Raw genomic sequence first — 24,825 nt, forward strand, 5'->3', positions numbered from 1 at the left:
CTTCATTACTGCAGACAATGTACAATAACCATCATCGATCTCTTCAGCCGAGGTGGAACACGTTTTCGTAATAATACAAGTCATTAAATTAGATCAAAGGCCGAGTCGGTGGAGGAGTCCACATTTTCAATGTTCTTTTTCCTTTTAATGAACAACATCAGAACTTTACTGCAACTTAACTCCCCCCTCCCCTTCCAACCCCCCCCCCCCCCCGAAACCCCACCCATCAACACCCCCCCCTTCCCGGGTCTGGATAACCTTATGAAAGGGAATATTAGTAGCCTGAAGTAGTTACCTCCACTGAGCTTTGTTGGATGGATGGGAATTTTATACTTGCCTTAAACTTACCTTTCTACCTTACTCTGGATTTCTTTATTACTTGTATTAAACTATTTTACACTGGCAACGAGCGAGGTACTACGACCCAAGCGTGGAATCTTTATGTGGATGCAAAAGTCTCATCATCTGCAATTCGTATGATCAACACAAGAGCTCTTTGAAGAGAATATTTTTCTGCCTGCCTGTCTTCATGGACCTCTTTCTCAACCAAGGCATACGTGAGTTTTGTTTCAAAAATGTATTTCCTCACGTTTTCTGAATAATACTTCCGTCTCTCATCTTTAACTTTTTGCTTTCTGACTCAAGACGTAAAATCTACATGATTTCTGTCACTTTGAAAATGGGATTGGGAGCCTTTTCGCCGCGTTTACTCGCCCTTCTATAAACTTTCAGGGGTTGGGAGGTGCCGACGCGGGGCTCATCCCCAACGCTTTATGTTTAAAATAACTCTCTTCACGGAACCACAACGGCATGTTCAGCCTCAGCGCTTTAATTTCTAATCAACCTTGAGGCCATAGCAGCGTGTTTTAGATCTACCATATGTTAAACATAAACCTTTCCACTGTGGGGCCATAGCAGCGCGCACGCTCTCAATGCTTTGATTAAAAAATAAAGCTGTACAGCGCGTGTTACACCAAACTCCCACTTCGCAAGACGCTCTTATCAGGCATTTTTCAAAGAATCTTCACGAGGATCGGCTACATTGTTCTTCTTTCTTCAGCGCGAATCCTTGTACGACGTACTCGCTGCTGCAACATAACCCTGCACCTTTTGTCACGTTTGCCACACTGCCTACGTCACCCAGCGGCCATCTTGGTTTAGTTCAGAAGCATTTGTTCCGCTTCCAACCTTCGGTGACACGCACACCCTGCGTGTTCAACTTAATGGTTCTGCCACATTAAACCTATTTAAGCAAACTCGTCTTCACCTGCGGTGACACGCTCACCTTGCTTGTTGTTTACTTTAACCTTTTAAATGCACACCTCGTGTATTTATTACATTAAGCTTATTCAGGTCTCATTTTGCTTTTCAAGACTTGTCCCACAGTGATATGCACATTTACGGTTCTGATGTGCATGTTACTTTGTTAAACCATTATACTGCTTTGTGCACTCTTATTTGAAATACCATGCTTATAGTATTACTCTTTATTTTTAATACTTCCCATTCATTTTTTTATTTTACTTTGCTCTTACTTATGCTATGTATGTTCTACATTAATAAGGCATGATTTAATACATTATTGTCAAAAGTTATCCCAAATAATTCATGTATGTTCTCATTCATGTTAACATTCTGAGTACTTGTTTTTTTTATTTACTCTTGCTTGGTGTATTCTTTTTGTGCTTTTGTTTTCTGGCTTTACTTACCACAATATACAGAACGTAACAGCACCCCCATTTTTCCTGACATCTCCAGGAGACCCTCCAATCAGATGACAGAAATGGAAAAAAGTATTACAGCGGTATGCCAAAGTTTGTGGTACTAATCTCAGTTCTCAAAGGAAAACTGCTTTTCGTTTACATTGCCCAGGTTCGAAAGAACAAGAAGTTTTTGATCATTTACCTGAGATTGTTGATGATAATTTAAGTGAATTTGAAATTTGTATGCTAAAGCTTGATAGAAATTATTTGCCCAAAGTAAGCACCATTTTGGAGCGATAACATTTTGGCTGTAGAACTCAAAAAGAAGGCGAGTTTGTTGAGAATTATGTGACAGCATTAAGAAAATGAAGTGCTTCCTGCAAATTTGGTGCATTAATTGAGGAGAGAATAAGAGATCAATTTATGCTGGACTGTAATGTAGAAAAGGTGAGAGATGATCTTTAGCAAAAAGATGATCCCTCATTAGATTAAGTTCTCATTACAGCTAAACAGATTGAACACTCACTCAAATGTGTTGAAGTTATTACAAAACATGAATCTACGGGTGATGCAGTTCAATCTGTAAAGAATTTCTCTAGAAATAAAAACCAGAGGAAGATTGACTGTCAAACATGAAAAAAAAATACTTTTACCCCCAAATGCTTTAGATGTGGGAAGATAAGTCACCTTGCTAACGATAAAAAGTGTCCTGCATTAAGAAGTTTGTGTTCAAATTGAAAGAAACTAGGACATTTTACTGCAGTCTGCAAAGCTAAAACTTTTAAGGGGAAGGTCAATGTAATCTCTGATGAGCATTATAGTGAGGGTGAAGAAAATTCTGATGTGGATTGTGGGCAAATTATCTCACAAGTGACCTCTACCAACAAGAAAGGTCCTTTAGATGAGATAGTGAAGGGCATATGACAAAGGTGTTATTTGAATCAGGAGCAAAAATCCCATTGTTTCAAAAGAGTTTTATTTTTGTTCTCTCAAGGACAAAATCAAGGCTCTAAAGCCCAACATCAAACCATGTGCTTACGGTGGAGAACCTATAAAACTCTTAGGTTATTTTTGGGGCCTTTTGGAATCTAAAGGAAGATACCTTTCTGGTCAAATCTATGTTTCTCAAAGGTCATTTTAAAAGATATCTTTCAAGTAATAGAAGTGAATGTTGAAGAAGATTTCTATGAGTTATATACTTCAATGTTAAAAAAAGAGTTTCCCAGGGTATTTAGAAATGAACTTGGATGACTTTGTGGTTATTCTCATAACATAAGACTAATTAAAGATGCCAGTCATATCTCACAGAAAGTTTGTGGTGTGCCTTTTGCTGTCAGAGAGGAGATAAAGTTAGAACTAGAGAAACTCAAAGCAGAAGTCATCATTGAAGAAGTGGAAGGAACTAAGTGGTTGGCTCCAGTAGTAGCTGCTAGGAAAGCTAATGGAAGTCGCCGCCTTTGTATTGATCTGAGAGAGCTAAATAAACAAGTTGTAGTTGATAAGTACCCTCTTCTAAGATTTTTGACATGTTCATGTTACTTAAGGGGGCTAAGGTTTTTTTCTACGGTGGATCTTAAGTCTAAGTACCACCAGATTATGCTTGATGAACAGTCTAGGGATCTCACCTAGTTCATCACGCCCTTTGGAACGTTCAGATTTATCAGATTACTATTTGGTTTGGTGTCTGCGGCATCAGTTTTTCAAAGGGCTATAGACAAAGTTTTGAAGGGTCAACAATATGTACAGATTTACCAGGATGACGTGTTAATTTTTGGGAAGGATGATCTAGAACATGACACGAGAGTAAAGCAAGTTGTGCAAAAGTTTTACCAATTTAATCTTACTGTCAGGTTAGACAAGTGCAAATTTAAAAAATCTTCTATTGATTACCTAGGCCACACTATTTCTCGTGTAGCACCCAAGAAAGTTAGTGGATGTGATACAGCAAGTTTGTAAAAGGGTTTGCTGAAAAGTGTGTTAACATGAGATTGTTGTTGCTTAAAGGTGTTGAATTTGCATGGTCTGAAAAGTGTGAGAAATCGAATTTAGACATATAAAGGAAATGTTGAAGAAAACTCCTAAATTAAGTAGTTTTGATCCCTCTGCCAATTCAGTTCTCTTCACCGATGCAAGCATGAAAGCCTTAGGTACTGTGTTACAACAAGAAAATGGAGGTTGAGAAAATTTAATTTAGTTTCTTTCTCGTAGTCTTCGAGGAGCTGAACTTCGCTACTCCGTAATTGAGTGAAAAGCTCTTACGGTGCACTGGGCTATTAAAAAATGTAAGAATTTGCTTTGGGGATCAAAGTTTGAGGTTCGCACAGATCACAAGCCTCTTTGTGAGATATTCAAAATGAAAGGTATTGATGCAGTTTCAAGCAGAATTTCTAAATGGGTTGTTGCGTTGCAAGAATATGATTTTGAAATAAAATACTTACCTGGTGCAAGAATAAAATAGCTGATACTCTCTCCAGATTAGTAGAAACGTCTGTTGGAGAAGAAGTTCATGTCAATGATGAACAAGATGAATGGGTGTGTAATGTTGAGTGTGATGGTCTCAAGGAAAGTAGATGGCGTTAGGAATGTACCAAGGATGAAGAGTAACAGGAACTTTTTGTGTTACTCAGAAAGGGTTGGCATGCCAAAGTCAAGGGAGTTGGAGAAAAATTTGGGAATGTGAGAAATGAACTTTCTGAAGGTAATGGGCTTCTATTTAGAGGTACAAGGCTTATCCCTCCTCTTTCCCTACGAGAGGAGTTGTTGAATTTAGCTCATATAGGACACCAAGGGATGTCCAAGACTAAGGAGAGACTTAGATTGACGTATTGGTGGCCTGGTGTGGACTTACAGGTTGAACGCTTGGTCAGAGAATGTGGACCATGTGTTCGTAGTGAGAAGAGTGTGAAGCCTAAAGTACAACCCATGGTTGTTAGAAATCACCCTAAAAAGCCATGGGAGGAAGTAGCGTTTGATATAATGGGCCCCATTCAAGGGAATGGTATGAAGGCATATGTTCTAGTTCTCATTGATATGTATTCAAGGTGGCCTGAACTTAAGATATCTAGAGGAATTGAAACTAGACACTTAACAGCATTTTTGAGAGCAGTTTTGGGAAGAGAGGGTTTACCTAGCTCATTTCTTACGGATAATGGGGTCCAACTGGTCTCTAAAGAGATGGAGGATTATTTGGATAAATGTTCTATCAAACACAAAAAATGTTCTCCATATCATCCCGAGACAAATGGTATGATAGAACGTTTTAACCGGGTCTTGAAAGAAACTATTGCCATGGTAAAACAGAATAACCTTGATTGGAAGGATGAAATAATTAAGAAGGTAGAGGTGTATAGGGTTTCCCCACATTCCATCACGGGAAGGCCACCGTTTCAATTGTGTAGGGGTAGATTACCTAACACCTTGGTTGCTCCTAATTGAGTTAATGATGCTGAATCTCAGAAAGGTTTGGTGTTCTCTGATGAAGGATGGAGAGTTAAAGAAGCTGAGAAGATTGATGCCAGGAAAATCAATTATGATCACAGAAAATCTGTAAAAGTTACTCCTGTGCATGTTGGTGATTGGGTCATGATCAGAGCTCCTTTTGGGAGAAAAGCTTCTGGTATTTTTAAGAAGCCTCATAAAGTAATTAAAGTCTTGACCAATGCCTGCATGCAAACCCAAACACATTCACAAAATGTCAGATTGAAACAAATAACAATTGTACCTCTCTCAGTGCCTGTCCCCTACCTCTTTCTTCACCCCTTGCTTTTGTGTCCTTTCCTTCCTGGCTTTCTCTCATTTTTAAAATAATGACATGTGTGGGTTAGCCATATAAACATCAATGTATAAACGGCAACTTTTCAACCTATGCTAACCCTGTAACAGCGGTTGCGATTGTTTTCTGTATAAAAATAAATAATTTTAAAAAACTGAGGATTCACATATTTGGAATCTAAACAGAGTGGTCGTGGTAAAAGAACACTTGTTGGGGCACATTTAAGCGTGGTCCTTTTGTGGAAAACGTGTAATATTTTACTTGGCATAAGCGACAGCCATTTTGGCTGCGGTGTCCATTTAAGTTTTCTTCGTAATTCTTTCGTCTTTTCACTCTGCTTGTGCTATCTATTTTAGTTGACTTCCTGACTAAGCTAAAAGCAATGTACGTGCTGACGGTTTGTAGCTGCCAGAGCACCTGGTCCCAGATGTTAACTGTCAACCATTTACTGCTGCCATAAGCACTCTTGCTCCCCCTCCCACTTTGATGACCAAATGGTTATTCATCTGCCCTTGTTTGCTGATAATTATTTCTGAAACTTGTTCTTCCTATTTCTGGTCACATGCTTATAGTGCAGAAAACATGTATAAAAAACCTGTGTTCTGTGACTTCAGTGTACTAACTCAGGCAGCACTTGAGTGCTGTGTGGATGTGGTCCCACTCATGAGTGATTAATAAACTTATTTATTTCCAACTCCAGTGCTGATCTCTATGTTGTTAGTCTTTGAACCCGTGAACAAAAGGGTAACCCTGCACCAGAGTCCCCATAAAAAGGTACATTTCCACAGTTGGCGCCCGACTCATGGGGCCCCATTGGAGATGCGGCCGTCCAAAGGCGTGGTCTTGATGGAGGATCGGAATCTCACTGAGGAAGCGCTCTGCACAAGGAGACCTTTGTTTTTGCAGGTCAAAGTGACTTATCCGGTTTTCCCGATTCGACCCTCCAGTTGATGGCCGGTCTCAACTGGGGTTTTCTTTGGCGCAATTTTGAAGTGACCATTAGGCCTGGGCTTTTTGTTTGAATTTCTTGTTTGAAAGGCAGGTAAGGTGAAGATTTTTCTCCTTTTTAAATATTTTGAAGTAGTAATATTTTACACATATTGGAAAAGCATGCCTGTTCTCAGCCCACTCCGTAGGTGGTGTTGCTGCTCTGGTGGTACCAAAGTAAACTTGAAAAAAAGTCAGCCGGCTCCCTCATAGGGGACACCTAATAGAGATATATATGTCAAATATGGTATTTCTTCCATAATGTACGGTCCACTGTGGAACAAATACACAAAAAAAGATTCTGATCTGCAATGGCCAGTGAATGGTTCATTTGATTTCTAAAAAGGTTCAATATGTAGAGCAGTGTTTACTTAAAAGAAAAAGTAGACAGGATATGTTTGATAGTGTGCGTATGTGGGAGAAAGAAGTACAAGAGAGAGTGAAGAGAGCAGAAGCTATAGCAGAAAAATTACAACATAAAACGATATATCAATAAGCGCTAGAATTAAAAAATAAAGAAAAGAAGAAAAAAATAGAAAAAAGAAGATAGGGAACGTCGATTAAAGGTAAAGTGCCAATATCCTATTAGGCGCCCTATTTATCCCATACTTAATAAACCTCAGGATGACTGCATCCTATTAGAACACCCCCACCCTGTATAAATGTCCCACTCCAAGTGTCCCTGATGAGGTTTCGGACGACGAGCATTTGTCTTCAGACGACAAAGATCAAGATAAAAAAGATGGGCGACAGACTCGCTCTACTTTGACTAGAGCAGAAAAAGATACATTAAGAACAGCTGCTAGGGAGGAGGCTCACCGGCCTCACCCTGCATCGCTTATTGTAACTATGGTTCAACAGTGGCAAAATATGGAGCAATTTTATTTTGTAGAAAAATTTGTTTGGGAGGTAAAATTTGATTATAGACAAATTTCTCAGGAATTAGAGACAAAGGATATAAGGAAAATGCTACTTACCAGTATGTAGCTGTTCTTGGCATGTAGAGCTGCAGAGTTGCACACTTTGTATAGATCGCCATCTGGTGTTGGGCTCGGATGTTTGCATGTTGTTTTTGTCTTCGAAGAAGTCTTTGTAGTCACGAGGTTGGTGACTCCTCCTTCGGTCGACAGTGTGCATGGGCATCGGCTCCATCCTTAGATTGTTTTGGCCACGTAGGGTTAGATGGAGTAGTGAGAAATAGAAAGATATCTATGTGTAATGTATCTAAGTAAGATAACACTGGAACAGATAGAGGTATCCGGAGAGGCGGGTGGGCGTGTACAACTCTGCAGCTCTACATGCCAAGAACAGATGCATACTGGTAAGTAGCATTTTCCGTTCGAGGCATATGAGCTGCGGATTGTACACTTTACATACACTATACAGCAGTTACCTCCTTAGCGGTGGCTACCTGTATCTGTTGCAGTAGTTTGAAATAGTGTTCTTAATACAGCCTGGCCCACACTAGCTTGTTGCTTTGCCTGCACATCTACACAATAGTGTTTTGTGAAGGTGTGTGGAGTAACCCAAGTTGCTGCTTTGCACACGTCATCTAGGGGAATCTTCCCTAAGAATGCAATAGAAGCCCTTAGTTTGAGTGTAGAATGAGGTCTATGGGGAATGGTTAATGTGCACTTGGCTTTTATGTAGCATATTTGTATGCATTTTACAATCCACCTTGCAATTCCTGTTTTAGATATAGGATTACTTTTATGAGGTGGGGAGAAAGCCACAAAAAGTTGTTTAGAGTTCCTAAAAGATTTTGTTCTTTCAATGTAGTACAGTATTGCTCTTTTAACGTCCAAGGTGTGAAGAGCTTGTTCTGCCACTGAGTCTGGTTGAGGAAAAAATACTGGGAGCTCAACCAACTGGCTTAGATGGAAGGCAGATACTACTTTGGGTAAAAACTTTGGGTTATGTAGGAAGGTGGAATCTGACTGCATGTTTGCCCCCACTTTTTTCCAGGTGTTTTGCTGGTTTTCGACTTAGGCTGGGATCCGGACTAACAGGATCCCAGCCTGCCTATCTGCATTCTTCCTAAAATAGATTGCATGTACTTTAGGTACACTCCAGACTGGATTCTGGGGCACCCTTATAAGTCCCTAGTATATGGTATACTATGTACTCAGGGCATAGGTCCCCCAGAGGCCTACCAGGGGCTGCAAAAGACACACAATTGATGGACGGAATGCTGAACAAATCAAAACATTCACCCCCTGTCAAGAGATCTGGGTTAAATCCATCATTCTTTTGCTCACCATGCCACCCCAGTTTAGACCTGGCCATATGCAAATCAGCCTTGACCCTGTGTCTCATGGGAACAGTCCAGCCCGAACTGTCAAGTCAGGTCCTCCCTGGACCGGAAACAAGCATCCTAGGACCGGTTTCAGGCTTTCAGCCAGTATAGCATCCCCCAGGCCGCGATGGGCCTGGGGGACGGTGCCACCGGTTGAGTCACGCGGCTTGGGTGTTCTGCAGCACCGGAGCACAGAGAGCGTTCCCCCCCCCCCCACCCCAACTGGAGTTGGAATTTAGCATTCGGCTGGCCCACGTTTGTACGGTTGGCGGGGGGGCCACTCGCTGCTCATGGCCCCACGGGTGGATTGCGGCCCCCGGACCGGGGGTACCTTCCTTCCTTCGGGATCGGACCGGCTGACGGATCGGCTCGTGGCGTGCCTGCGCTGTGGGGGTCCTTGTGCCAGCGCTTCGTCCAACTTGGCCTGCATCAGCGGGGTGTCCGTCGAACGCCACCATGACAAGGGATAAAGGCGGCGGTGGATCCACAAAACATGGGCCTATTGACAAGTTCACCGGCCCGGGAGCGACGGGCGGTACTACGGGGAGTCCCCAGGAGATCATACCGGACAATGCGGCTCTGATGGCGGCAATCACCAAATCCAGGGACATGCTGGATGCCAAAATTGGTGCGGTGGGCACGGATGTTACGTTACTACGTCAGGATCTACGGAATGCAGTGTCCCGCATCACGGAGGCTGAGACCCGCATCTCAGGGTTGGAAGATGATGTTTCGGTCCTCAAGCAGAAGGTGGCAAGCATGGAAACCATCCAGAAGGGCCTGGAGCACCGGGTTGAGGATGCAGAGGGGCGGGCCTGGAGGAACAACCTGCGCTTCGTTGGATTCCCGGAGGGGTGCGAGAAAGGGGATATGGAGTGTTTCCTCACACAATGGCTGGAAAGCTGGCTCCCTCCGGATGTCATGTCCCGCTGTTTTGTCATGGAGCGGGCCCACAGAGCACTCATTCAGAAACCACCGGTGGGGGCTCGTCCACGGCCACTGATTGTGAGACTCTTGAACTACCTTGACAGTGACACCGTGCTGAAGCATGCTCGGGCCAAAGAACCTTTGCTCTATGATAACCATCGTATCCTAGTATTCCTGGACTATACACGACTCCTCCAGCAGCAACGTCAGTCGTTTATGGCGGAGAAAGCCAGACTGAGGGACCTCAAGCTCCCAAACGCCTTACTAATCCCGGCTCGTCTGCGGGTGGTGTACCAATCCCGCACCCATTTCTTTGACTCCCCGGAGGAGGTGTTCAAGTGGACAGATGAAACTGTGCGGGTGCATACGCCGCCTGGGCAGCAATCCGATTCATGTTTGAATAAGGGGCCGTCCAAAAATTCCAGAGGACAGCGCCGGAGGGGGCACAGAAGATCTCGGTCCCAGAGGCGCTCTCTGTCTTGTGGAGCTTCCTCCCGGGGAGACCCTACTTCCCAACATCGGACACTGGATCCCTAATCTTCGTTAACAAGATAGTGCTGAGGTGTTCCTCTAATTGGACTGTGTGACTGTTTGATTTAAGCTGTATTGAGGGAGCCCTTAGGAGGGCTGAATCCCCACCTGTCTAGTGCTTGTGGGGGGTGGGCCTGGGCGACATGGGTGGTAAGTTGAGGATCCATTGGCGGGGGCGGCCCGTGCACCCCTGTTGGGGGCTTGGCGCCAACCCCGCTGCAACAGGTACTTCAGCGTTTTTGAGGTATGGGGTGGGGGGTTTGTTCAGGGGAAGGAGTTTGGTTAGGGGTATGAGTTGCGCTTTCGCACTGGGTTCACCATGACATGCACACACACCGTCTGGACCTCCTATCCGTGTTACACCACTGCTTGTTACCCGAATATGTATATTTTATATATATACGTTGTGTGGTTCTCCTTTCATTTAGTTATTCAGGAGGTTATAATCTGGTAAACCAAGCTGCTTTACACTCCTTCAAGACTTAGCCTGAAGGCTGCTCTCCATAGCTACCACTAGGATAGCTTTCAATAAAGGTTGTCTTAAACCTATTAATCAATAAGGGTTGTTTGGACTGGTACAAGGTGCCCACTATAACTAGTGGACAGCATATGCCAGGCCAACTTCTCACAGGTTAGTTCTAAGAACCACTTTGTTATGATGGATTTGTAAAAATGGTTCTTTTATGGTTAATGCCTGGAGTTCACTTACTCTTCTGAGAGATGTGATAGCAACCAAAAAGGCTACTTTCCAAGTGAGGAACTGCAGCTCACAGGACCCATTAGCCTGGTAAGGACTATATTAAAGGTTCCACACTGGAGAGGGTGGAGCTCTAGGTGGAATTATTCTTTTAAGTCCTTCCATGAAAGCTTTTATAGTAGGAACTCTAAACAAGGACAAATGTTGTCTGTTTTGTTCGTAGGCTGCTATGGCGGCTAAGTGTAACCTAATCGATGAATACGCTAGGTTACATTGTTGTAGATGCAGTAGATAACAGATGACGTTCTGTACGGAAGCATCTAGTGGATTGATCTTGTTGTGCGTGCAGTAAATGACGAACCTTTTCCATTTTACCGCATAGCATGCCTTTGTTGTAGGGCGTCTGGCCTCCTTGATAATATTCATACAGTCTGGCGGGAGATTGAGGTAGCCAAACTCTAAGACCTCAGGAGCCAGATCGCAAGGTTGAGTTGATTGGGATCTGGGTGTCTTATCTCTCCATGGTTCTGAGTGAGAAGCTTGGGTGAGAGGCGTAGCTTTTGATGCGGTACTACAGATAGTTCCAGTAGAGTTGTGAACCATGGTTGCCTTGCCCATGTTGGAGCAACTAGGATCATTTTGAGAGAATGTTGTTTGAGTTTCCGCACCACTAACGGAGTGAGTGGGAGAGGCGGAAAAGCGTAAGCAAATTTGTTTGACCAATTCATCCATAGCGCATTGCCTTTGGACAATGGGTGTGGCTACCTGGATGCGAAGTTTGGGCATTTTGCGTTTTGGTGTGTGGCAAACATATCTATCTCTGGGTGTCCCCACAGTTGAAAGAATGGGAGAAGAACTTGAGGATGAAGTTCCCATTCGTGGATCTGTTGTGCTTGACGGCTGAGCAGATCCGCAATCTGATTGTGTACCCCTGGTAAGTGTTCTGACAGGAGGTATATATTTTGCGGAATGGCCCATCTCCATATGCTTTGCGCTTAGCGCGTTAGCTGTAGGGAGTGTGTCCCTCCTTGCTTCTGTATGTAATCCATTGCTGTCATGTTGTCTGTGCGGATCAGCACAGCTTTGCCTAGAAGGTGCAGTTGAAAAGATTTTAGTGCTGGGAATATTGCTAACAATTCCAGGTAGTTGATGTGAAATTGTTTTTGTTGGGGGTCCAGATACCTTGAATGGTCTGGGTTTGAAGATGAGCTCCCCAGCCGGTGAGCGATGTTAGCACTATCTGTGGAACTGGCTCGAGGAACGACCTCCTTTTGGAAAGGTTCTGTGTGTTCCACCATTGCAGAGAGCGGTGGGTGGGGTCGTCCACCAACACCAGATCTGTTAGCTGACCTTGAGCCTGGTTCCACTGACGTGCGAGGCACTCTTGTAATAGACACATTTGTAGTCTTGCATGAGGAACGAGAAAAATGCAAGAGGCCATCATCCCTATTAGTTGCATGAACACTCGAGCTGGTAGTAAGTGTTGAGGCTGAAATTTTTTAATTAACGTCTGTGTAGCAGTTATCCTGACTGGGTTGGGATATGCTAGGGCTGTGGAGGTATTTATTGTATCCACTACATATTGTTGGACTCTGGACGGTTGGAGATGGGATTTGCCCTGATTTAGTGTGAATCCCAGACTGTGAAGCAGTTGTATGGTACGGAGTGTGTGTTGAACACAGCTGCTGTGGGATTTTGCTTTTATGATCCAGTCGTCCAGATAAGGGAAGACATGAATGTGTTGTCTTCTCAAATGGGCTGCATCCACTGCGAGGCACTTGGTGAAAACTCTGGGTGCTGTGGTGACTCCGAATGGTAGAACCTTGAACTGGTAGTGTTGGCCATCTACCACAAACCTGAGATATTTCCTGTGAGCGGGATGAATGGGAATGTGGAAGTAGGCGTCATTTAGATCTAGGGTGGAGAGAAAGTCGCCTTGCTGGAGTAGTGGAACCACTTGTTGTAAGGTGACCATGTGGAAGTGGTCTGATTGGATGTAAAAGTTTAGCAGTCTGAGGTCCAATATTGGCCTGAGAGAGCCGTCCTTTTTTGGAATGAGAACATAGAGGAAATAGGCCCCTATGCCCTGATGGGGCAAGGGAACCGGTTCAATTGCATGTTTTTGGAATAGTGCAAGAACCTCCTGTTTGAGAAGCGTCCGGTGTTCTGATGACATTGGACGCTGTTTGGGAGGAATGTTGGGAGGGGTAGAAGTGAGTTCCAGGCAATAACCATACTGGATAATTTGTCTTACACACCTGTCTGTTGTGATGGAATCCCAGACAGGTAGAAACTGCGAAAGGCGTCCCCCAACAGGAGTGGGATGGTCGGGGGAAGCACTGGGAAGTCACTGTTTGGTGCTAGGGGAGCTGCAGGTGTTATTACCCCTGCCCTTGTTGTTGTTTCCCCTGTAACCTCCCCTGGAGTACTCTCTAGAAAAGGAGCCCTGGTTTGTACTTTAATAGGATGAGGAAGGGTACTCTGGTGTATTTGTTTTGGAGCCTGCTCTATAGAAGGACCACCGAAAGGAGCCTCTGGTAGAGGGTGACTACAATGCTCCCATAGACTTTGGCAGTCTCCATGTCATTCTTTATCTTTTCTAAAGATGTGTCCACTGCAGGGCCAAAGAGGTGCTTTTGGTCAAAAGGCTGATTTAGGATGTTATTTTGCACATCTTGCTTAAAGCCAGACACCCAGAGCCAGGCATGTCTGCGTAGCAAAACACTAGTATTTACTGCGCGGGACGCGGTGTCTGCTGTGTCAAGCGTGCATTTTATGGCAGTATTAGTAGTTACTTTGCCTTCATGTATACGGTTATTGGCTTTGTCCTTATATTGTTGAGGGAGGTGCTGAATGAGCTTTCCCAGCTCATCATAGTGAGTCCTATCGTACCTTGCTAGAAGGCCTTGTGTGTTTGCTATTCTCCAGGATTTGGCAGCTTGTGACGCCATACGCCTGCCTGATGCGTCCAATAACTTAGATTCCTTGTCAGGAGGTGGTGTGTCACCTAATCCCTGAGAGTTTGTTTGCGCGCATTAGCTACGACTAGGGAATCTAAAGGGAGTTGACCCTTGATGTAGATGTGATCGGTAGGAGCTGCCTTGTATTTTTTGTCTATTCTGGGGTTAAGAACCCTAGTTCTAACTGGGTTTTTGTTCACCTCAGGAGCGTGTCTAAGAAGACCTTTAAGCATTGGCAATACATGGGTAGATTTTTGTGTTTGATCGAAGGTCTCTAAAAGAAAATCCTCTTCTACAGGGTCTGAATGTACTTTGACTCTATGGTATGTTGCAGCCCTATTAATTAACTGCGCAAAACCCACATTGTCATCTGGTGGAGATGGTTTTGAGGGGTAGTAGTCTAGATCATTGTTAAGATCAGGATCAGTATTGTAATCATGCCATGGGTCTGGTTCCCGTGGGGGATCATTAGGATCGTCAGTGTCAAGTGGCACCACGTCTTCATTTTCTTGCCCATCTCCATGTTCCTCACCACTATCCTATGTGGAGAATGTGGTGAAGAAATAAGTAAATTAAGGTTAATTGGCGGGGGGGAGGTGGTGGTGAAGTATTAGTAGCTATGTGCATTTTCTTGAGAGGAACTGGTGCATGTAACAAATGTTCTGGTTTCTTCTTTATAGGAAGTTGGTAACTATATGACTAGTCTTTGGGCGTATCAAAATGGTGGTTTGCTTTGGATCGGGGAGAAAAAGTTCTTCGGTATCGATGGTTTTCTGTGATGTGGAAGATTTCTCCTTAGAAACTGGTCTTGGCTGTTTAGTGGCAATGTCCGGTATAGAAGCCTTTCCCGGTTCCGAGTGCTTCGGTGCGGGTTGTTTCGGCCCTGGAGGTGTTTGTTTGGGAGGCTTCTCCTTTGATGTTTTTGGCTCCGACGTCTTCGGTGTCGAAGGCTTATCTGGATGCTTCGGTGCCGAGAGCTTATCTGGTTGCTTCGGTGCCGAGGTCTTATCCGGCTGCTTCGGTGCCGAGCCTTTATCCGGTTGTTTCGGTTCCGAGGGGTCTTTTGCCAGTTTTGGCGCCGAATGCTTCTCCAGTGCTGACGGAGGAGGGCGTGGCATCTCGGGTGACTTAACCTTCGATGCTGAAGATGGTTTTTCGGGACCACGTGGCTGGCTCAAGCTGGAAGGCTTTTCTCTTTCTTTCGGAGCCGGGCCCGGAGGCGGGGTGCTCAAAGTTTTTGTTCGGTGTGGACCTGAGCCCGGAGGCGAAATGATGAGCTTGGGTGGGGCAGGGGTCTCGGTACTCACGTCCTATTGCGCCGGGGTGATGTCATCTTCGGCGTCGGAAACGTCTGCTTCTGAGACCGAGACCGGTTTATCTTCTGGTTTCGGAAGGCTGTCGGGACCTGGATGGAAGATGTCCGGAATGGAACCTGTGCCTCTGGACATCTCGTGGCGTCGAGCTCGTCAATCTCGAATAGTTTTCTTGAATTTGAATGAAAGGCAAGCTTCATAGTCGTCCTCTCGATTTTCTGGAGAGAGGCACAGATTACAAGCGCAATGGAGGTCCGAGTGTGGGAATTTAGCACAACACTGGGACATTTTTTAAAGGGAGTCCATTCTATCGACGTCTGTCGCTACTGGCGCGGGTAGGTCCAACGGCCTGCATCGAAGTTCGCCGATGTCGAAGATTTTTGAAGTTTTCGTCGTGGGTGCATCGAAGTAAACGCGATCGAGACACTATCGTCGGTCAGCTGTGGTTGCGTGTCGAAAGGGGGTTCGATAACTACACCGACCCGAAGCGCAGCAAGTCACATCTGAACCCGATGGCGGAAAAAAACAATCTAAGGATGGAGCCGATGCCCATGCGCACTGTCGACCGAAGGAGGAGTCACCAACCTCGTGACTACAAAGACTTTTTCGATGACAAAAACAACATGCAAACATCTGAGCCCAACACCTGATGGCGATCTATGCAAAGTGCACAATCTGCAGTTCATATGCCTCGAACATACTGATTATACACGATTAACAGAGGGGACTTTTTCGGCCTTATCTGATATGATTAGACGAGTGGTTAAAATACGAGACGCAACATTGCATTTACGAAAGGAGCAAGAATTAGCTAGAAAACAGAAAGGTGTAGAAACAGTTCAATCCCCAGCACAAAAAGTAGATGCTCCGGTGGATGAGGTTGCACCTGCTAGTAGTACAGTTGCTATAAAACCTATGCGTGAACCTGCACCCCTTTATGTTCCTCCTAATGGTGTGGGAACAAATGACAAAACTTTGGATGATGCAAAGGGATATTTTATATATAATTGGGTTTACACTACTTGGAGTACAGCTGACGTGATGGCTCTTAAAGCTGCTTTACCCGACCCCTGGAAAAATCCTGCCGCCTTCTATGAGGAGGTGGAAGGAGCCATTAGCTCCTGCACTAAGACCTTGCCAGATATTGATAGGTTTTTCGGGCTTATTTTGCCCCCTGATATGTGGAGAACGATACGTAAAATAGATGACAATGTAGCATATGGTGATACCTGGGAACATTTAGAACAAATAGATGCGGAAAGGGAACCTGCGCAGAAACCTCAGAAGGAGATATTAGATCTTCCTAAAGCTATTGTGACTAAGTTAAAGACTCTCATACCGCCTAAGAAAATAGATTGGACTACGGTAGCGTCCTGTAAACAGAAAAAGGATGAGTTAGTTTCTGATTTCTTTTTAAGGTTTGAGGAAACATTCCATGATTTTAGTGGTCAGTCATTGGCCGATGATACAGGTCAGAATTTGTTTGTTGATAAATTTGTCGCTAACATGTTACAGGAAATGGCTAGTCGCTTAAAGGCCAGCGAGAGTTCTAAGACCACGTCTTCCCCAGTTTCCCTTGTGACTATGGCCCAATATTATGAGCGGCAGGAAGCAAAAGGCAGGGAGGATAAGAAGGTTAAAGAATTAAAGACAAAAGTTATGTTGGCTCAAGTATATGGTCCACCATTTAGGGGAGGTGGACATGCAATGTATACACCTGTAGTGCCCCCTCTCCTTCAAGCAAATGTGTCCCCTAATCAGTGTGCTTATTGTAAAGAAACTGGGCATTGGCGTTCTGAGTGCCCTCTTTTGTGAGGTCAGCAGTATCAGCGGGGAAGGGGAAGTATGAGAGGACGCCCAGGGAATTCAGAAAACAGGGGAGGTATGGGAGCTAGTCCCAGATTTGAAGCAGTTGAACAAGGATCAAATTACTCTAATACTTTTGATAGACGAAATCAATATCAAATGTCTGATTATTCTGCTGATGCCCTTGCAGATTCCAATTATGCATAGGAATGTCTAGAATGGGGTAAGGAACCGGTTGAAGTGCCAGTAGATCAAATGGGTCCATATATTGACGCAAATGTCTTGGGATTTACTGATCGGTTTCTGGTTGACACAGGAGCTACCCGTAGTGCTCTGTATAAAATATTGGTTCCTAGGGCTCCCCTGTCCGGCACAATGATAACATCGATAGGATTCGATGGGACACCTACACCTAGCCCACTTTCACAGCCACTTGGATTTGACAAATTCACTGCAGCATGTTCATTTTTGCTTTCCCCTAACAGGCCGGACAACATTGTAGGTATCAATCAATCAATCAATGAAAACTTTATTCGGATCATTACAATCCATAAAAGTACAGAAGAAAGACAAAACATTTATAAAATCATACAATTAAACAATAAAATGCTGTTTTGCACATGAGGAGTAAACCATATTACTTTAGGACATTGTTAACCGGGCACGAACCACAGTTTTTAGAAAAGAGGTCACGCGAAAGACAAGTTCATCGTCATCCAGGGACAAAATCATTGAAAGTGCAAGTTCCAGGCTAAGGGGTTTTAGTTTTTTAAAATACGGGGATAAAAACCATTTAATGTACTTCATGTAAAATTTACAAAAAAATAAGAAATGTAAAATTGTTTGCCTACTCTGAGAGTCACAAGGGCATGGCTCAACACATTGGTCATTAAAATTCCATAAAGGAAAGCTAAGTGCATATTTAATAGTGCCTGCCCTAAGGCGAAATATAAGGCCACGCTCCCAATGGCTCAACGGGAGAGTTAAATAACTGGGTGTCGGATAAATTGTAAGATTACGGGCTAGGTATCCACGGACACTAGGTTTCAAAGACTCCCTTACTACCCTTTCAGCGTCAAATAACATATAGAGTGCTTTTTTAAGTTCACGTTTAGTGGGGAGCACAGTGGTAGTTGGTTTTAGGAAGGTATTTTCAAGGTTCACGCTGCGGAATACGCTAGACACCCCTGATAACCAGGGGATGGCCTGGCCCCTGTCGCAGCGTAGACAATCCTCGATGATATCCCTAGTCAAAATGGCGGCAGGGTTTTTCCAAATCGCCAGCCAAAAAAGGGCTGGACGTGCACGAATAAAATCCCCTATAAAATGCAACCCCAATTCCCTATGACATATAAAATGTGGGGAAGTGATGGGAACACAGAGAAGTTTCCTACAAAATCTATGTTCCCCGGCAATTAAATCGGAACAACTAGCAGTTCCCCAAACCTCAGCACCATAAGTAGCAACCGGGACGCATTGAGTTTTGTATATTTTTAGGATAGCAGGCAATGCCCCGGTTAATTTTGGACGGGGGAGGCTCAAAATGGAGTTAATGGACTTTGAGAACTTACTCCTGGCGTGGGCTATATGCCCACTCCAGGAGTTGTTCGCAGCAAAGACCACACCCAAATACGGGAAACTGCTAGTAGAGCCCAATCTTTCAGCCCCCACAACTATACTGCCAATATGACGCCTCTTCGGGCCACAAGACATTACAAAAGACTTTTTAAAATTAGTCTTCAAGTCTAGGGAATCCATATGTGCAACAAAGCCATTCACTAAAATACGTAAAGCGTTTGGGGTGCGCCCCATAAGGACCGCATCATCTGCATAAAGCAGAGCGGGGAGATGATTACCTTTTATGGTCGGGACATCGGCGGTTAGAGAAACCAGGTGTTTATGAAGGCCGTTGATATATATTATAAATAAGAGGGGAGCAAGGACGCAGCCCTGTCTAACCCCTCTATTAACTCTAACTAGCTCAGAGACCTCGCCCCCAATACCAATCCTGACACAGGCCTTCAAATCTCTGTGCAAATAGGCCAGGAAATGTACCAAGGATTCGTCCAGACCGTAATCCAATAAGGCCTTCCATAGTAATGACCTGTTAACAAGGTCAAAAGCGGTGGATAGGTCCATAAAGGCCAAGTAAATTAGGTATCAATATGCTTAAATATTTTCGTGCTACAAAACGTTGTTCTCCGAAAGGTGTGCGTGTTATTTTAAATAATAATCATCCAATGGTTGAGAGATCCTGTCTTATCAATGAGGATGCCGCTCTGGCGTCCTTGCATAGTGTGAAGAAGGAACACTGTTATTGTTATCATTTCTTGCCTTCCATCATCACAAAGTCTCGCAAAAGAAATTGCAATATTGTAGACCGCAGGTTACCTATGTAGGTCACCTCCTGTCTAGGGAGGGATGTGCACAAACACCAGATCGCATTCTGACCATTTTAGATACTCCTGTACCGCCCACTCAGAAGGATGTTCGTGCACTGATTGGCCTCACTTCTTTTTGTAGGCAGTTTTTTCACACATTATTAAACCTTTGTTGGCCCTTTTGACTAAAGACACTCCGATGCCCCTCCCATGGACTGCTGAGTGCCAGAGCACCTTCCAACAGCTACGCCAAGCCCTCTGTTCTGCATCAGTATAAGGTACTCCAGATATGTTAATGAGTGACTATTTGTCCCAGTTAACTGACAGCTTGTCTTCTATTTATCAGCATGTGCGGGAAGCTCTTCCTTTGTCAGCCCTGCTGTGCTGACAGACCATCGCGACATTTTGGTCACCGAGAGAGGGCGAGCTCTGTCACCTGAAGGACCTGAGGATGTCTTCCCAGGCCACACGATCCCTGGTACATCTAGATATCTGCTTCGATCCAGGAAGAAAGACATTTCCTCGCAGAAAGAGACTGTTTGAGCAACTGTCCTGGGTGGTTAAAGACTGACTACAAAGGAGGGTAGCCTATTAGCGACTACTCGTCTCAACGTTAGTGAAGAAACCAACGCCTGCCCAGGACCTTCGGGCATCATCTATTTTGTTGTTTGCCAATGAAAATGAGCTCGCCTAAGAAGGAAATCACTGCGACAACGTGCAACGGCTGTACAATTTGCATCCTTGGTCTGACTGACTGCTGCTGTCATCGCTACTGTAATGTGGGTAGTGGAGGAAGTAATGCCTGGAGCCTCCTTATCTAACATTACTGTTACATCACTTGCTGCAAAAGAGCACCATCATTTTGATTTGCCGCAACAGGAACAGGGATACCAGCAAAATCTGAGAAACAATTTATTTCTTCAAATGTTGCATCAGATACACCAGCTAAGCAATGCTACTAACTGTTGGGTTTGTGGCAAGGTTCCTCCTCATCAGAACATAAAAGGAATCCTGTTGTCACTGCTGCGATTCTCTCACAATGGCTCATGCCCAGCTTGGTTCAAACTTCTATATGTCTCTAATGAACAAAGTCTGTTACCCCAACGAAGATGGGGACGCAAAAGGGACTGCTTTAGGAAAGGAAGAATATAGTAGAGGAAGTGCAGCAACAAACTATGTGTATCCAAATTCTAGGTCGGCTAAAGGAAATGGACCCCTTGTTATCTCTGTTGCCATGACCACTGGCCACCATTGTGTACAAAGTATAGGCGATGTGCCACTGGGCCACAGTAACTGTACTACAGTGTTGCAGATGTCTACGAGAGGCCGAAGCAGCTTCCTTGCATCATTTCATACTTATTTTGTTTGAGGAACTAAGGCATACTACTTCCTACCTCCAGGCTGGTCTGGTACCTGTTACATAGCCTTCCTTCTACCACCTGTGTTTTTAGCTCCCCCAACCTACTATCAAGATTTGCAATTGTTCGATCACTATGCTGGTAGTAGGGGAAAACATGCAATCAATGTCTCTGTAGATGACCAGACAGAGACCACATGGGAACAATATAGACTGGAGCACGCTGTATCATGGGATCCAGCTGTTGTGTCTTCACACCGGACAATTCACCTTCTGTATATGCGTTCATCTCCAAACTACACAAACTTGCTACTGAGATACATCAAGACTCAGGAACATGGACTTGGGCTGGATGGTTCTGGAACATATTTTCTGTATGGGGCTTAAAATATTACCGGCCTTGTTCATAATTATTGCATTTCTCTTCTCTTGTTGTTTATGCATCCAATGCGGGCCAATGCTTTGTTCCCTCTGTATTTCCACTTGTACTACTTGTCTACCATCTAAAACAAATGTCCAAAATGTAAATGCCCGTTTAGTAATAGACCGAGAAGTCAGCAAAATAATGTTCATTGATATACATGATGTTTATCATACCCCTTTTAAAGCATAAGAAAATGTCTTAGCTTATGTCAAAAGGGCCGTCTGTGGAAAACGTGTAATATTTACTTGGCATAAGCGACAGATATTTTGGCTGTGGTGTCCATTTAAGTTTCCTTCGTCTTTTCACTCTGCTTGTGCTATCTATTTTAGTTGACTTCCTGACTCAGCTAAAAGCAACGTACGCACTGAGGGTTTGTAGCTGCCAGAGCACCTGGTCTCAGATGTTAACTGTCAACCATTTACTGCTGCCATAAGCACTCCTGCTCCCCCTCCCACTTTGCTGACCAAGTCGTTATTCATCTGCCCTTGTTTGCTGATAACTATTTCTAAAACTTGTTCTTCCTATTTCTGTTCACATGCTTACAGTGCAGGAAACCTGTATAAAAGACCTGTGTTCTGTGACTTCAGTGTACTACCTCAGGCAGCACTTGAGAGTGCTGTGTGGATGTGGTCCCACTCATGAGTGATTAATAAACTTGTTATTTATTTCCAAATCCAGTGCTGATCTCTATTCTGTTGGTCTTTGAACCCATGGACAAAAGGGTGACCCTGCACCAGTGTACCCCTAAAAAGGTACATTTCCACACTTTGTCTAGGATTTCTTCCTCACAGGAACAAAATAAAGATGTGAAGCTGTCTTTGGACTTTTTACCTGCAAGCTCATCTCAACAGAGAAAGGAAAAGGATGTAAGTTCTTCTCGACAGAGTCAAAGAAGGAATGGGAGACAGCCGTCACGCTTCAAGGATTTTACCCTGCGTTGATATTGTACGCTTGAACATTTTCTATTGCTTTGTTTCTTATATTTGACTTTGTTTTATCATATGTTGAGTTTCTAGTTATCTTGCATTTCTTCTATTACTTGGATCGCATAGTTTCTCACTTGTGTTTTATAAGGGGGGAAGGTGTGTGGTATTGTTGGTTTTACTTGTGCTTAATGTATATGGTTATTGTGCTTAATGTGTATTTTTAAATAGCACCATGAAGATAGAACCTCATGAAAGGGAATGTTAGTAGCCTGAAGCAGTTACCTCCACTGAGATTTGTTAGATGGATGGGACTTTTATACTTGCATTAAACATACCTTTCTACCTTACTCTGGATTCCTTTATTACTTCGATTCATCTATTTTACAAAACCCATAGAGATGGCTAGTCTTTTTCATTCTTTGCTGTCAGGCAAAGGAACTCTTTTCCCTTAAGATCCTACTCGAGGTCAGTAATTCTTATTTCTACACATATCTCAAAACCTGGCTCTTCAGCTCCCTTGCGTTGTCCAACCAAGAACAGTGTTCGGCCCTCAGTGATTGGAAACCCGTTTTGGGTACTTGTAGCACTTTATAATTTCTCTTAGTAATCACCAATTGCTTATACTATCAAAGAACAAATGATAGCTATTCCTCAGATGCTCAATGGTAATTTTCTCTTTTTTGTTTCACTGAATGGTAGAATATTTGTTGTTTGACAACAATATTACAAGATATGAATAAATGAATATATGTGTTAAAGCAGGAAAGAGATACAGAAAGCAGACTAAGGAAGGAAAAGGAAGGTCTCCTATTAAAACTAACAGAGGTACTGATAAGACGACTTGTAGATTTCTGGAGACCTCATTCACGTACCTTCATTGGCCTCTTTAGTGCTTCTTGTATGTCCACACGTTTTCTCATAATAGTCTGATCAAGTTTACGTTCAAATGCCAGAAGGTCCATGTACGCCTGAGACTCTGGAACCAATTCTCTGATCTAGAGATGAAATAACAAAGATGAGTGAACTTAATGCAACAGAACCTTTCCCACCCATTGCCCCCAATTCTGATGGACAATAATGAACACCTGACACAACATATTCAGCTCGAATAGGGTCTCTCCTCTACACAGGTGCAATTTCTTTCCTCTCATGTATATTGTTCCTAACATACATCACCCATTTTCTAACCTGCCACCTCTAGATTTTTAGATTTTCTCATTGTGCCTTAATTTACAAGCCATATTTTCCCTATTCTTTATGTACATTGTTGCACCAACACATAGGTTAAGACATGTATAATTTGTTTAAATTGTCTCACTAGATGGTGAAACATTTGAAGATCTCCCTGGGCAAGACACAGAGAAAACGTGATGAGGTTTAGCCCAGGGAACAAATTATACTCACCCGCTGAGGAAGGATCTTGTCTGCCATCTTCCTCCTTTTGGCACTATAGATTTTTTAAAGAAAAAGAAATCAGGTTATGGTAACAACAACTATGAAGAACAAGGCCCTTTATAAATTCTCCTGAAACCTCAGACTAGACCACAGCAGTGAGCCACCACACATACACACATCATCTGTCACATACTACAGTAGAGCGAGTGAGAAGTATCCTACCGTTTTTCCATTTGGAGATATCTTTTTTTAAGCAAGTTATTTTATTCAGGTGCTGGTGATAAAGAGTCTACTTCATTTTCCAGTAGCGAGCATAAGTGACCAACTATTTTTATATTAGGGAAAGGATGCAAGAATGTAAAAGGTATCATCTAAGAATTGCAGTTTTTTTTTGGGAAGGTTCCTATTACCAAGTAAACTGTTCCGAAATCTTTGCATCTCTATAGTTGTAAAAGAGTCTTACTGTGTGGCACAGGTTGAAGAACAATAGGCACACACCAGGCCCACTGTTGAAGTAGGGTTAGCTGCAGCTTCCTGATCAAAATAGCTGCTCTTCACCAGTTTTTTTTATCGGGTCCACCAGAAAAACAGAGGAATGCTTCACCTCTCTTGAAATACCCTGTTTTACTGGGCAAGATTCTGTGCTATATAGACAATGTCAGAACCCCTGTCAGAGGGTCAAGAGGCATGCAGGGGCTACTGGGCCCAACCATGGTGGTTGAGGTCTTTAACTCCTGATTTCCCAGGTCCTGGCCTACTATGGATCCTGAGCAACTGGGCCCAGTGCCCCTTCTTCACTTGACTCAGTGGTAACTGTTAAACGCTCCCTCCGTGGCGGTGGAGGGGGAAGTTGTAGATACAGGTAGGTGAACACGCCTCAATTCAAAGTGCACAAAGTATGAACAACAAATCAATGTTCAGTCCAACACTTAATAAAAAAAGGAAGTATTTTATTTCTAACTCTGCACAAAGTAATAACATTCAAGAGCAATAACAATCCCCTTGAGGTCGGGGCTCTAGTAGTGGTCATGCAAATTCCTGACCCATCCTCTTCCTTATAGCGTGGTCGGGGTTATTTCCCATTTTACTGGTGGCCGCATCCAGGGAATGCCCCCTAATAGGTCATGGCAGGTGCAGACTCTCAACCTCGAGCCGTGCTGCCAGTTTGCTCCAGCGATCAGAGCGGCTCATGCTCCATAAAGACGAGGGGGCTTGACGGGGGGGCGGGGTTCCTCCATCTCTCAAATAGAGCCCAGCGATGGTGCAATGAATCAGGCGGTGTCCTTCGCGGTCCTCGGGGGTTCTGTCAGGTGGAGGCCTTGGTGTGAGGACTGGATTCACAGGTCAAAG

General features: G+C 43.9%; 1 protein-coding gene across 6 annotated transcripts in view; it reads right to left on the reverse strand.

Annotated features, from left to right (window-relative positions):
- SMARCD3 (SWI/SNF related BAF chromatin remodeling complex subunit D3) overlaps positions 1-24,825 on the reverse strand; it is a 1,344,655-nt gene that overhangs the window by 861,485 nt on the left and 458,345 nt on the right. For all 6 annotated transcript variants that reach the window (XM_085632183.1, XM_085632187.1, XM_085632184.1 and 3 more), the window contains exons 3-4: positions 23,485-23,527; positions 22,953-23,075 (exon numbers count right to left, since the gene is read on the reverse strand). In XM_085632183.1, the coding sequence (XP_085488309.1) occupies positions 22,953-23,075; positions 23,485-23,527 (166 nt within the window). The remainder of the gene's footprint in view (positions 1-22,952; positions 23,076-23,484; positions 23,528-24,825) is intronic.

This window comes from Triturus cristatus, chromosome 10, assembly GCF_964204655.1.
Source record: "Triturus cristatus chromosome 10, aTriCri1.1, whole genome shotgun sequence".
Taxonomy (NCBI): domain Eukaryota; kingdom Metazoa; phylum Chordata; class Amphibia; order Caudata; family Salamandridae; genus Triturus; species Triturus cristatus.